General features: G+C 41.7%; 1 protein-coding gene across 1 annotated transcript in view; it reads left to right on the forward strand.

Moving 5' to 3' along the window:
* LOC130122484 (VPS10 domain-containing receptor SorCS1-like) overlaps window positions 1-7,348 on the forward strand; it is a 50,285-nt gene extending 42,937 nt beyond the window's left edge. Inside the window, exons 23-27 of the mRNA XM_056291417.1 lie at window positions 423-557; window positions 4,592-4,691; window positions 5,498-5,606; window positions 6,598-6,752; window positions 7,290-7,348. Coding sequence (XP_056147392.1) covers window positions 423-557; window positions 4,592-4,691; window positions 5,498-5,606; window positions 6,598-6,752; window positions 7,290-7,348 — 558 coding nt within the window. The remainder of the gene's footprint in view (window positions 1-422; window positions 558-4,591; window positions 4,692-5,497; window positions 5,607-6,597; window positions 6,753-7,289) is intronic.
* Window positions 7,349-13,409: the final 6,061 nt, after the last annotated feature.

Consider the following 13,409-nt stretch of genomic DNA (forward strand, 5'->3'; position numbering starts at 1 on the left):
CTCGCTCTCTCTTTCTCTCTATATATATTTATTTATTTATCCCCACAGTAGGCCTCGGTATGAAACATTCACTTTGACCTTCGGTCTTGACAGATATTACCATGACTTACACCAAGAAACTGACAGGAGACCTCTGGTTATGGTGCAAATGCTCTTAAAAGCCCTGTCCTTTACCAAAGACTGTCAAATTGAACTTACACGTTTGGCTTGATCTATGCATTATATCCTGACAGTGACTGGTACTTAGGCAAATGATATCTGAAGCAGAAAACCAAGCTTGTTTCGTCTCTCATATAGTACTCTCCCAAGTACAATTGGGGCCAGAGTGTAAAGCTGAGAACAGAGCATACTGGTAAAAATTCTGTAAATTTTGTTTGTTTTTTTTAACGATGTTTTGTTTGTTTGTTTGGTGTTTTGTCCAGGCAACGGGAATCAGTGAAAGTCAGCTCCTGGTCACAGTGCTTCCAGGTTTACCCACCTCAGCAGAGATTTTCATTGTACCCGAGAGCGGCTCAAGAGAGGAAGTCATGGAGGGAAAGTGGGCACACCTAGAGCGGGTACTGTATTGATACCTAACTGAATCAGTGCAGCCTCCCAGCACAATGCCATTTTCCATTATGAATAAATCTAACCTAAGGCGGCCAATGGGATTGCGTTCGTGAGACTTCCTCTTCACTGCGTCTTTCTCTTAACTGTGTGTTGTATCTGTGTAATACTATACGAATGCTACACAGATGCCCTCACTCTGGTCTTTGTCTTTACTGACAGGCTAGCACATGGGTTAGCGCATTAGTTTTTGGTCTAAATTGAGTTTTGTGAATGCTCACTCTGGAGTAAGGCACATGATTGTAGCATCATATCCTTTATATAAATGAATACATGTTGTCGGTCCAATCACGGTTGGATTCCGAATGGGCCTACCGGGCCCTAAGGGGCCCCTAAGCCAGAGCCTCTGCGTGAAGTCACTGTTTTAACTTGGCATTTCTTGTCCCATAGTCAAAGGGCTTAGTCATTCAGGTCAATAACAGAGCTCCAAAAGGCCTACTGAAAAACTGAAGGACACTACAGGTGAATTTATGTCTTAGTTAATATGCCATTGATGTTAATTGTGTGTATTGTGTTTACTGTAAATCCTGTTTTGGTACAGGTGAATTATGGCGGGTGAGGTGGGGTGGGCTTGGGGCTTTCACGTGTCCATGCTCAGGGGCCCATCGTCTCATAATCCACCTATGGGTCCAATGGCTTTACTTAAAGAGTAGCATCACCTCCTTGGTATCGTCTGTGCTCCACCACTTCCTCATCATGGGGGCTGCAATCAGGATGCCTGCTCTGATCAGTGGGGGCAGTGAGACTCATACCTTTTTTTCCATACACTTGGATGTGCAAGCATTCTGGACTGCGCACCTATGGAAGAGTTCAACCAGCAGGGGTGCAGTGTTGGCACATATACTACAGGAAATGCAGATATATAATCATATTTGCACAGAAATGTTGAGACGAAGCAATATATTTGGGTTTTCTGAAAACTTGTGTGCAGTAACTATTGAAACCAGCCAACCAGACCAGAGTAAACCAAAGATTTGTTGGTTTCCACAATTGATTTTTTTTTTAAATTTTGATATACTATATTAATCCCTGTGGGGAAATTTCTTTCTGCATTTAACCCAGCCCAGCTGTATAGCTAGGAGCAGTGGGCGGCCGCCGTACAGCACCCAGGCACCAACTCCAATTCCTCTTGCCATGTTTCGGGCAAGGCAACAGATAGGAGTATTAACCCTAACATGCATGTCTTTTTGATGGTGGGGGAAACCGAAGCACCCAGAGAAAACCCACCGCAGACACGGGGAGAACATGCAAACTCCACACACAGGAAAAACCTGGGATGACCCCCCAAAGGTTGGATAACCCCAGGGTTCGAACCCTGACTTTCTTGCTGTGACCTGACAGTGCTAACCACTTAGCCACTGTGCCGCCCAATGATGGATAAGACATAGAGGACATGAGAGATGTCTACTTTGCAACCTTGTTTTAGTTTGCTGGAAAAAGGGCATAGCACCTTCACAAGATTAGAGGAAGAAACCATGTGATCACTCACAGTATGACAAAAATACATTCATAAACAACATGGCTGTCCTCATATTCTTTGCTACTATATATATATATATATATATATATGTTGTTTTTTTCCGAAACCGTCAATGGTGTTGACTGCTCGACTAATGAGGAGCAGAATATTAACATAGATACAGGAAAAAATATTTTAATGCATAGCAGTACAGGCCTGTTTCATGCGTCTCGCACTCATCAGCTGCTAATGTGCGAGACGCATGAAACAGGCCTGTACTGCTATGCATTCAAATCTTTTTTCCTGTATCCGTGTTGATACATACATATATATATATATATATATATATATATATATATATATATATATATATATATATATATATATATATATATATATATATATAATTACACCGCAAGATTGAGACGGCTTGGACATGTGTGGAGGAGAGATGCTGAGTATATTGGGAGAAGGATGCTGAATATGGAGCTGCCAGGGAAGAGGAGAAGAGGAAGGCCAAAGAGGAGGTTTATGGATGTGGTGAGGGAAGACATGCAGGTGGCTGGTGTGACAGAGGAAGACGCAGAAGACAGGAAGAAATGGAAACGGATGATCCGCTGTGGCGACCCCTAACGGGAGCAGCCGAAAGTATTAGTAGTAGTAGATATATAATTACACCCCAACATTCCACTCCAGTAGAAGTTTTGAGATTCATATAAGGACCTATAATTTTATCAGATTTATTTTTTCCTCACCATTTTTTAGTCGTAACCATGTAATAGTGACTTGAGATGTTAATTCATGTTTTACTTACCTACAGTGTGGGAAAACACATTATTCCTGATCATGCTAATTACATCACAGCGGCTTCATGATTTTTTTTAGAATGGGCTTTTCCTCTTCATTGCTTTGATATTGCATCCATGAAAATTTAACACATTTCTATTGAAGATGTATGAGCATGTTGTCCTTCAAGCCTCCAAAGGAGCAATGCACAATCTCAACACTAGAGAGCAATCTTCTCTCGTGTACGTGCAACTTCGAACTGCAAAGTGGCATCCCTCAACGCCCTGTAGCGTTCTCAGTCCTGCTACCAGCATCCCCATATACCTCAAGGCCTTACTGTCACCTCTAAGAAACTGGGAGATCATTTTTCTCTCAACTGCATAGATGTCATAAACGTTTCAGCTCATCGTGCTTTTTGTTTATTGTAGCTCTCCAGTGTTTTTGCAGCATCGGGATTCCTGAATATTCCGCAGCTCTTTCGATGTTTATCACTTTCCATGGCTTATGAGGCTATGAAATATGGGTAGGGAAACAATAAAGTGGAGGTACTTTATAAATAGCAGGAACACAACACTCTTTTCCCCCCATTGTAACAGATAGTTGATGTATCTTGAGTAAACATAATTCCGTTGGCTCATAGTCAGTCTTGAACTAAGTTAATTGGTGTCTAATTACACTGATGCATCATGTAATTTGCACAATCCAGAAAGGAGACAAAATGCTGGGCAGCCAGCCTGCACTGAGAATTGAAGAGATGTATTTATCTGAAGTCTGTCTCATTACCTGGCAGAACCTCACAGACAATAGGATGATAAATTTGCAGTTCACTGTTGCCAGTCTCTCCACTGAAAGAGTGAGGTTGCAATGTTTATCCGGGGTCTGAGATTGTGTGTGTGTGTGTGTGTGTGTGTGTGTGTGTGAGAGAGAGAGAGAGAGAGAGAGAGAGAGAGAGAGAGAGAGAGAGAGAGAGAGAGAGAGAGAGAGAGAGAGAGAGAGAGAGAGAGAGAGAGAGAGAGAGAGAGAGAGAGAGAGGGAGGCAGTTTATTAAAATGTGTAATAGATTTACTGACCCTGATATGCCACTAGAATAAAAAGTAATTATTCATACAGTGTCGACCAGTCTAATTTTAACCAGTGGAAAATTTTTTAGAAAGAGCGAGTTGGAATTAGCGAGGCATGGCTAAGGACCCAAATGGGCTCTGGGAAGGCATTTTGGTCCCATGTTAAATGACTGCTTCATCTAGGTGTGAAAAGTGAGAAAACTTAGGGCACTTTGGGGAGAAAAATTAAAACAGCAATTTCATATTAGAACATGCTTTGATTTTCAATCGATATTAAGACACAGAACTTTTAAGTGACTTATTGGGCATTTTGCAAACAAGCGTATTAAAGAAAGGTGGGAATAAAAAGTATTCAATTCAATAGAAATAAAAAAAATACTTTTTTGTTTTAAAATGTCATTGTCTTTACCACTTCATAAGCAGGATGCCCTTTTGCCGGATAGGGTTTCCATGGTCACCATAGGCTGGTCTGGTTAGACAGGTTCTGCGGCGATAATTGAATTATAATTCAGTCTTTCCTGTCATATCAACATTTGCTTCTTTAGAAGCAAGCAGAAATTATGATTCATAATTCACGCTGGTGGATGAAATGACTGAGGCTGCAGTATTGATGACTGTGGAATATTGCTTCTCTGCTGTGACTAATACAGGCTTGTTTGCTCTCCCTCCCCTCTCACAGCTTTCTCAGGTCTTGCTAAGTGCTTTTAACCAGGACCTCATCCAGTTCACGCTCAGACCAGGGGTGCAGGTGAATGTGTACACCACACATTTGTCTCCAGGTGTGTCCACCTCACCTGCCGCAATTGCATACATTTTTGGCCTCCTGACATTGCTCTCCCTCAGTCCAGTTGTGAGGGGGAATCATTTCATTTCGTTGCCTCATGTGCTACACTGAGCTAGATGCAGTTTTTTTTGCGAGAATGAACTGAAGTATGGATGTGACATTTTACACAAATTTAACCCAGTCATGACCCCAATTTCCTACTGTTTTCAGGGGATTTAAAGTTTTGACCTTTTAGGGCCATCTGGTTGACGTGGCGGTCTATTCCGTTGCCTACCAACATGGGGCTCGCCAGTTCAAATCCCCGTGTTACCTCCGGCTTGGTCGGTCATCCCTACAGACACAATTGGCCGTGTCTGTGGGTGGGAAGCTGAATTTCGGTATGTGTCCTGGTCGCTGCACTAGCACCTCTTCTAGTCAGTCGGGGCTCCTGTTCAGGGGGGAATAGTGTGATCCTCCCATGCACTATGTCCCCCTGGTGAAACTCCTCAATGTCAGGTGAAAAGAAGCAGCTGGCGACTCCACATGTATCGAAGGAGGCATGTGGTAGTCTGCAGCCCTCCCCGGATTGGCAGAGGGGGTGGAGCAGCGACCAGGACGGCTCGTAAAATAAGGTAATTGGCCAAGTACTATTGGGGAGAAAAAGAGGGGGGGAAAAAGCCACAAAAAAAAGTTTTGACTTTTTAATATCACGTGGAATCTGTGTATAATATGAGAAATAGTCTGATTTATATCATGTAAAACTGTGTGTTTCCTTTTGTTTGAATTGTATTTACATTTCATCCCTCTCGTTCCTTTTCCAAGCCCCTCTTGTGGACAAAAACGACAGTAGCCACAATGGCGCTGCAATCATCATGCTCGTGTCAGTAGTGCTGATTGGCCTGGCTGTCTTTGTGCTATACAAGTTTAAAAGGTACAGTGTCCTGAATTCAATATAACTACTATATGTGAGGTAAGGTAAAAGGGAAACTCTAAGGAAGATACAGTGAAACCAATCAGCAGATATTCAGACTCGCACCGTTGCATCTATTGATGAGATGATAGATTTTTGGCATAATGGCCCCAGTTCGAGTTGTCCCCATTATGTGGGAGTCAGCACCTCACTCCTGGATCTTCAAACTTTCCAAAACTACCCAGACTCAATATATTTTCCAAGTTATGGATGTCTGTGACACAATTATAGCCTAAAGAATAAGACAGTTCTCCTCTGTCTCAATCTGTGGAATATTACTGGGAATGACAGTCTAATCAATTCAGCCAGAATGCTGAATGGGTGTCAGAGTCCTGCAGGTATCAATATTCATCTATCTGACAATGTGAGGGTTGACCTTTTGGAAATGCTAAACACAGTCATTCAGGGTGAGGCATGCTCTGCAGAGTGGCAGGGAAGGTTGAAGAGATAAGTCCTGAGACAACTTATACTATACAGTAAGGTCATGTGATAGAAAAGCATTAAAAAATACCGGATTAGAACAGTAAAATGATCTACCACCGGGAGCTTGTAGCATCCTATAAACTGCAGATAAAAAAATTTTTTAGACTGTATTAAAAAAATGTTTTAGTGAATGTCAAATACTTGCCCAGGGCATATCTGAACGTGTTTCAAATGTCACCACACCGACTGCGAAACAAAATCAGGTGAACCTGAAATTAGCAATGGAGGACTTTATCTAAAAAGCAGGATTGGAATGTATCTGAGGAGATGAAAAATTGATTGAAAACCGAGGTGCACGATACACGATGAATGTTCAAGTGCAGCGCCCATCCAATGTCCTGGGTACTAGCTGTCAAGCTGTTTTCTGCTATCCTCGCTATGCTTAACAGCAGTTTATCATAACTTCTTCGTCGTGAAACAGAACAGATGGTAGGTTCCTACTCCACTGACTTCTTCATCTATACCACAGGAAGATTCCTGGAATCAATACGTACACAGCAGAGCAGCCGGAGAAAGAACAAGAGGTGATCCCGACAGTGACCTCTGTATCCGTCCAAAACGCTGAGGGTGATATCATGACCTCACTGGAGCATGTGGATGTAAAACTGGACTCGCAAACCAGAGGTAGATCATCCATCCCCTCCGTTGTGCTTTGCTAAGTCCCTATGTGTTTGTCAAATTCTGATGGACAATAAAGTAATTTTTTTTTGTCATTGTGTCCTGATCATTAACTGTATTGTGTTCTTAAATGTAGTCTTTTATTTCTATTGGTTTGCAAGGTTGTTTTTTTTTTGTTGCATATTTGCACCTGTTTTTTTATTTATATATATATATATATATATATATATATATATATATATATATATATATATAAGGCAGGATATTAGTATTCACAGGTAGGTGAAGTGCAATGATGTGCAGAACAATGTGAGGGGAATGTCTAAGTTATTTCGTCCCCATAAATTCATTAGCGAAGCAGTGAAAGCATTTTCATCAAGGAATACCTGTATAGTTCTAGTTGATTTATTTCTACCCGCAGCTAAACAATCCGTCCTCTGACTACCCTGCAAGATAGATGTGTCTGCATGCAAAAGTATGCCCGTATGCAAATAGCTACGTAAAATTCCTCCTCTGTCTCTTTTCTTACTTCTCCCTTGCCAGACTACCTGCCATCTCACTCAGACATCAAGCACTCTGATGAAGCGCCCCATGTGTTTTAATGTTGAGAGTCTATGGCCGACTCGAAAGCAATATATCTTCTTTGGCAGTTACTTCCAGCAAGCTATGAAACCGCGGTCTCAGTGAATGGTCTCAAGTGTTTTGCTGCCCATGCATGGACGGAACAGTTCACACGGCGCTGCCTAAAACCCTCTGAGGAGACTGTACAGATTTCTACTTGCTCCTTGAAAAAAGGGAAATTTTTTTGACTGAAATTACTTGTATTTTTGCAAGGATCTTTTTATGTAAATAATATACATCTAAATTGGGGGAGGGGGAGGTGTACAAGTTATTTGTCTCAGTCGGTTGCTGCAATATTTCTGCTCAATGGGGTGAAAACAGTTGAACAAAAGTGATGTAAAATAATATTGTTTCAAAGTATTCTCCTGTCTCTGGTCTTGGGGCTTGTGTTTGTGACGTGTTCTTAGTTTAACTATGTGGAAGTAGCTTATCTGAGTAAGACAGTGAGCGAACCAGTTTCATTAAGCTTTGTCGTACAATCGGTTAATCTTATCACATGAGATTCTGATCAAATGAAACCTTGCAATATCCAGCAGACCAAGGAGGGCTCAGTCCTAGACACAGATCTGTGCATTTCATCATACCTGTCCTGCAAGAACTCCGAATGTTATACAGTATATGTCATAACAACAAAAATAAAATAATAAAATAAAATAACAAAGGAGCAGCTGGTTATAGATAGATGCCAGGCCTTGTTAAGCAAACTAAATCACACAGTTACATTGGGATTACAGTTACATTAACATGAAAAGTAACATGATAAATGTTAGATTAGAAACTGTGCGTGAGCCTTTATATGTCCTCTATCGAACCAAAAACTCACATCTGCGTTTAGTGTTACAGAGTCCACAAATGCATATAAATGTCACACTTTAAATCTGAACTGCCATTATAAGAAATTGTCTCCCCATTATGGTTATTAGACCATGCCTTGTACAGATAGGTTCTGGCATCTGAAAAGACAATAAAATTATTATTATTGTTATTTTTTAGAAAATAGTTCCCAAAGGAGCCACAATGCAGCAATGTTGTATAGTAAGAGCATGCTGCAAACGCGCTACATTGTGTTTTAGTTCATTCACCAGCAGTTGAAGACTTTATTTGCAATAATGTGTTCTCTGTGTCCACATGCAGACTACATATTTGTTTATCTGACCAAAGAAAAAGAGTGAGATCCAGTTATGCTTATTTGAACAAAGTAGAAAGGAATACCCAAGCGCATGGTTTATGTATTTATTTTATTTTTTTCAAGATATGAGGGTGAGAGCTCACTAAATGTCAAGAAAAGGTGACATAAGCATGGCACCACATAGCCAAGCTGCCATGGCACTAAAGCAGGCTTGACACTGCCATATACGTATATATAGTATATGGCTCCCCACCTGCCGCCCAATGACTGCTGGGATAGGCTCCAGCATCCCCGCAACCCTGAGAGCAGGATAAGCGGTTTGGATAATAGATGGATTTATATTTTTTTCTCCTTGATTTTTTATATATTTTTTTGCTTTTACAGTGCTTAATATTGCCTACATATTTGACACAGACTGGACTGCAAGTAACAGTATTTAGCCTGCTGATAGTCATCTTTTCACAGGTTCTCTCTTAGTTTACAGTAATGGGAGACAACATTGCCCTCAGTTTACTTTCAGGTTTGTCTCCAAGGACTGGGTGAGCAGAGGGCTGCAGATCTGCTCGTCTCCTTTGCTGCAGGGACACAGAGATAGAGAAGACATATCTCCTGTCAACAAGGCTCAGCCTACGCACAGCGCCACGGACGTTTTTGGTTGGTCAGCTGCTGGCTCTTTGGGATAAGCCCTGACGTTCTTCTTCATCAAACTTTTGCTTTTAAAGTGTTGTCAGCTTCATATGTCAGTATGACAAATTGACTAAAAACTTCTACAAACTCTCCACCACCCCCCACCCACCCCCAACCCACAGATTGAGCCTGAAGCATAAACTCACACTTCTCATCAGACAGCCCTGTCTCTCAAGACCAATATTGGAAAATCTGTTTTATTCTGTGCTTGTTATTTACGTTACAGTTTTTGCTGACTTTAATTAAGCGACATGTCAATAGGAACGTGTACATATTTGCATGATGTTTTACTCCGTCAAGATATCTGCAGCAACTCTTTGTTAGGAGAAGTATTATATCAAAAATGTGAATTACATCATTTTATGTTTGCCAAAGGCTATACAGCTCATTCAGTACAAATAACGTGATTATTCTGTGGGGTTATTGTCTTTTATGATTTTGTGTTGCACCAGATAACAAGGATGACAGAATAAAGCAGAAACACACTTTACATTTGTGCAGTATGCCTAGTTATGCTTACAATGCACAACACTGAAGACCATCCACCATTGATTTCTGCCGCTTTCCCGTGAAAGCTCTGTCAAAATCCATTCAGTTTACCACAGCATTCTGTTGCATTTGACCTTTGATTTTGTCAATCAACAGATTTAATTAGCAACAGATTTCAGAATCTAGATTTACCACAGTTGATAGTTGGGAAGTCAACTGGATAAAACAGGGTGAAAAATAAGAGGATTCGATGGATGAGGGCATTTTCAATTTCTCATATCTGTCACTTTTCCTACTTTGCCAATAACAAGTGTTTTTTTTTTTAGTATAGCCTATGTGGCGGTGCTGCAATTTGTATAATACCGTGGGGCCAATTCGAGGGACAATGAAAAGCACCAAGTAGCCTGGAGTGATTCTAATGGGCTAGTTCCACAGATCTCCCACTGTGCTGCAAATTAATTATCCCCTCCCCAGGAAATCAGCACACACATGCACACACACGCACGCACGCACGCACACACACACACACACACACACACACACACACACACACACACACACACACACACACACACACACACACACACACACACACACACAAGGAGAGTATTCACAGACATGGTTGCACTTTGAATGAAAAATGTCTCACAATAATAGCCAACGGCAATATTGTGTTAGCCGCAGTGGGAAATTGATGAGCATGTTTCCTTTCATTGAGTGCTGCATTACAACACCTGTCTGCAACGAATCACCCATTTGTGATTGTCACTGTTCAATCTGATTGTGGGCCGAAGAACAAACCAGGGCACTTGGAGGGAGGCCTTGCTGTTAATTCAGAATGAGAGCAGGGGAGAAAGTGGGATTCTCTGGGAGTTGATGACTTTGAGAGTGACGAAGATTGGTGTGTGACGTTAAGGCATTGATGAGCCCCATAAAATGTACAAAAAAAGAGACAAGGTTCCCTGCCCCTCAAGCCCGAAGAGATATTTCACAACATTTACGATGTATGTCTGTTTCATCAGACCCCCCCCCCCTTGCCCTTTTGCCACGACAATATTGGGTGAATCATTTTTTCTGTCTTATGGGGCAAACACGACAAAGCTATTTAATATATTCACTGCTAAAACAATTAGTTTTTCCACCTACCCTTCTGCACGGTGTTTGTACACCTTTATGCTAGTAATAATAAAAAATTACTGAGGTGGAAACTATTAGCAATGACGCACAACTTGAGTGAAAAATAAAACCCCTGTCATAAATAAGGCAACAGCAATGTCAGGCAGGGTAAATCTTGACATGGCCCTCACAGCTTTAGCAATAAAAGACCACCATCGAGCCTTTCTAGCATCGTAATGAACTGGCGCGTCTAGTCGGATGATACATCTGGCCAGTGGCGATTTAATGCAAGAACTTCCCTGGGCTAAAGACCACGGGCCCTGAATTTCAAAGAACCTCTGGATGTCAATCAATAATCCTGTAACGATCACGGATGAATACTCGCTTGCCCTTGGCTAACGGGCCGGACCCTGTAGTGACTGGTTAACGTAGTCGCACGTGGGTTCGCGTCCCGGCTGCGGCGGTTCCCGGCTGCCCCCCCCCCCCGAACAGCGAAATCAGGGGGCAGCCGGGAACCGTCTACACAAAGCGACAACGGCGCCACTGCACTCGGAAACTCATTATTTCCAATGGCTTCTGCCGCGCCACGACGGCATCCACCACGTCGAGCGCAGCGCCGCTAGGCGAGCTCGTGCCCGCGTGGCCAATAGAAATGAGGCAGCCCGCCAGTCAGGCACGGAAGTCAACATGGAGGAAAAGATAAAATTGTAAATCAGATTTCCGTGAATTTAACAACACAAGTTAACGCTTGTATCCAGACCTCGGAAGGAAAGCCCTATCTTGGAAACAAATTTCCAGCAACGAAATGACAAACTTGTCCCACTACAAGTTTTAAAAACTCCGCCTATTTTGTTCTGTCCTCCGCGACTTCCCTGAACACTAGATGTCAAACGTGCGCTGAAGCCAGTGGCGAGTGCTGCTCAAATAGCCACGTGTTTGAAAGGGCCATGAGCCATCTGAAACTTCCGGCCACTGAGAGCGATACTCTGCGGGCACGGGACTTCAAGGAGTTAATCCGGGATTTTGCTGCTAGGAAAACGAGGCGTAGACACTTACAATGAAGGTTAAATCAGTGTTTGATGCTAATGTAACCGGTTATTTTCTTGCTCGGTGCGGGATTCGATACGAGGTGTACTGCACCACAAGGCGACATCACTAACCGCTCGGCTAAAGGGTCAGACCCGTTAGCTAGGGGCTAACGTGTCTTATTAGTAGTTTACACGAATGCTTGTTATCATGGCATTCATATGCTGTGTAGACTTTATGCGGGTTGCAATGCATCTGGTGTGGTCTGTTGTATTGGTGGTAGTGTTTGCAGTGGTGCAGAAACGTATTGCCGATAGTGTTTGTAGTTGCGCTGACATTTTTAAGTGTGTGAACTGTTGGAGAGAGATGTTGGTATTATTTGAAAGATGCGATGAATGCAACTTGATTGATTGGCTGATGAAGTATAAATGAAGTGAATTCATGTGCAGTATGTTTGTTGTGGTGAGGCGTGGCTTAGCAGTATCACTGTATGCAGAGGTGAACTGGTTCGTTATGGTGGTGGATATGTGGTTGTGGAGAGCAGAAGGGGCCCATGGGTTTAGCCAAACCCAGGGGCCTATAACAAGATTAAATGGCGCCTTCATCCGGCAGATTGAGAGGGTAAATTGAGGGTAAGTGCATTTATGACAGGCTTCGCATTTGCTTCAGATAACGTGAAAACAAAGCTTAATGAACCTTTGGTTTCAACCTGTGTGATGACACTGCAGACAATCCAGTCGTTCCTATGCTGACATTCAATGTTGTGTTTTGATTATGGCGAGGAAAAAAAGTTATAATGCTGCATTGTGCCAGTTCTGTTCTGTCATGAACACATAGAAATGAATGTTACTCCGCAACAACAAAGAGATATGCATTGAAGGGAAAATCAGTCAATAAAAAAATACATTTATTTTGAACAATTTGAAAATGGTGATTTGTTCACAGTAAGAAAAATTATTCAAACAAGGTGATTATTGATTGGTTAACTTAAAGTTGGAACTATTTCACAGATCATGCACAATCTGCTCAACCAGGGAATCAGACAACATGATAAAAGATTAGGCGAAACTTTATACTTGTTAAACTTTAATATCACAACGATAAATACTTACTGTAAGATATCATATGTTTTGTGAACTATGAATTAGGGCATGCCATAGTACAAAAGGTGGATTCAGACTGAATTGTGAAACTGGAGAGCATGAAACATATTTTCCACCTGTTCAGTGGCTTAATCTCAGAGTGAAACAAAAAGTACCGTTCTAGCCAAATTAACTGTCCATCTTCTTTTATATACACCTTTTCGATCCTTCCGAGTTTTAAAACAGAGCTTGGTACTGACTTAAACAAAGACATTTGAGTATTTTGTGACAGCATCGCGAAAACAGTCGTGTGAAAATCATCAATCCTCATGTTCTCATTCAAATTTTCTGAGTCCTGTGTATTCAATGTATATACATCTTAAAGAGCTTTTTAAATCAACTTTTCACATGTTAATGCTATTCAGACATGTCAAAAACATGACTTGAAATGGCAGCAGCTATGAGCATTAAATAAACAATTTGCAACAAAACAAACAATCTGAACAACAATTG

This window comes from Lampris incognitus, chromosome 13 (genome assembly GCF_029633865.1).
Source record: "Lampris incognitus isolate fLamInc1 chromosome 13, fLamInc1.hap2, whole genome shotgun sequence".
Lineage (NCBI taxonomy): Eukaryota > Metazoa > Chordata > Actinopteri > Lampriformes > Lampridae > Lampris > Lampris incognitus.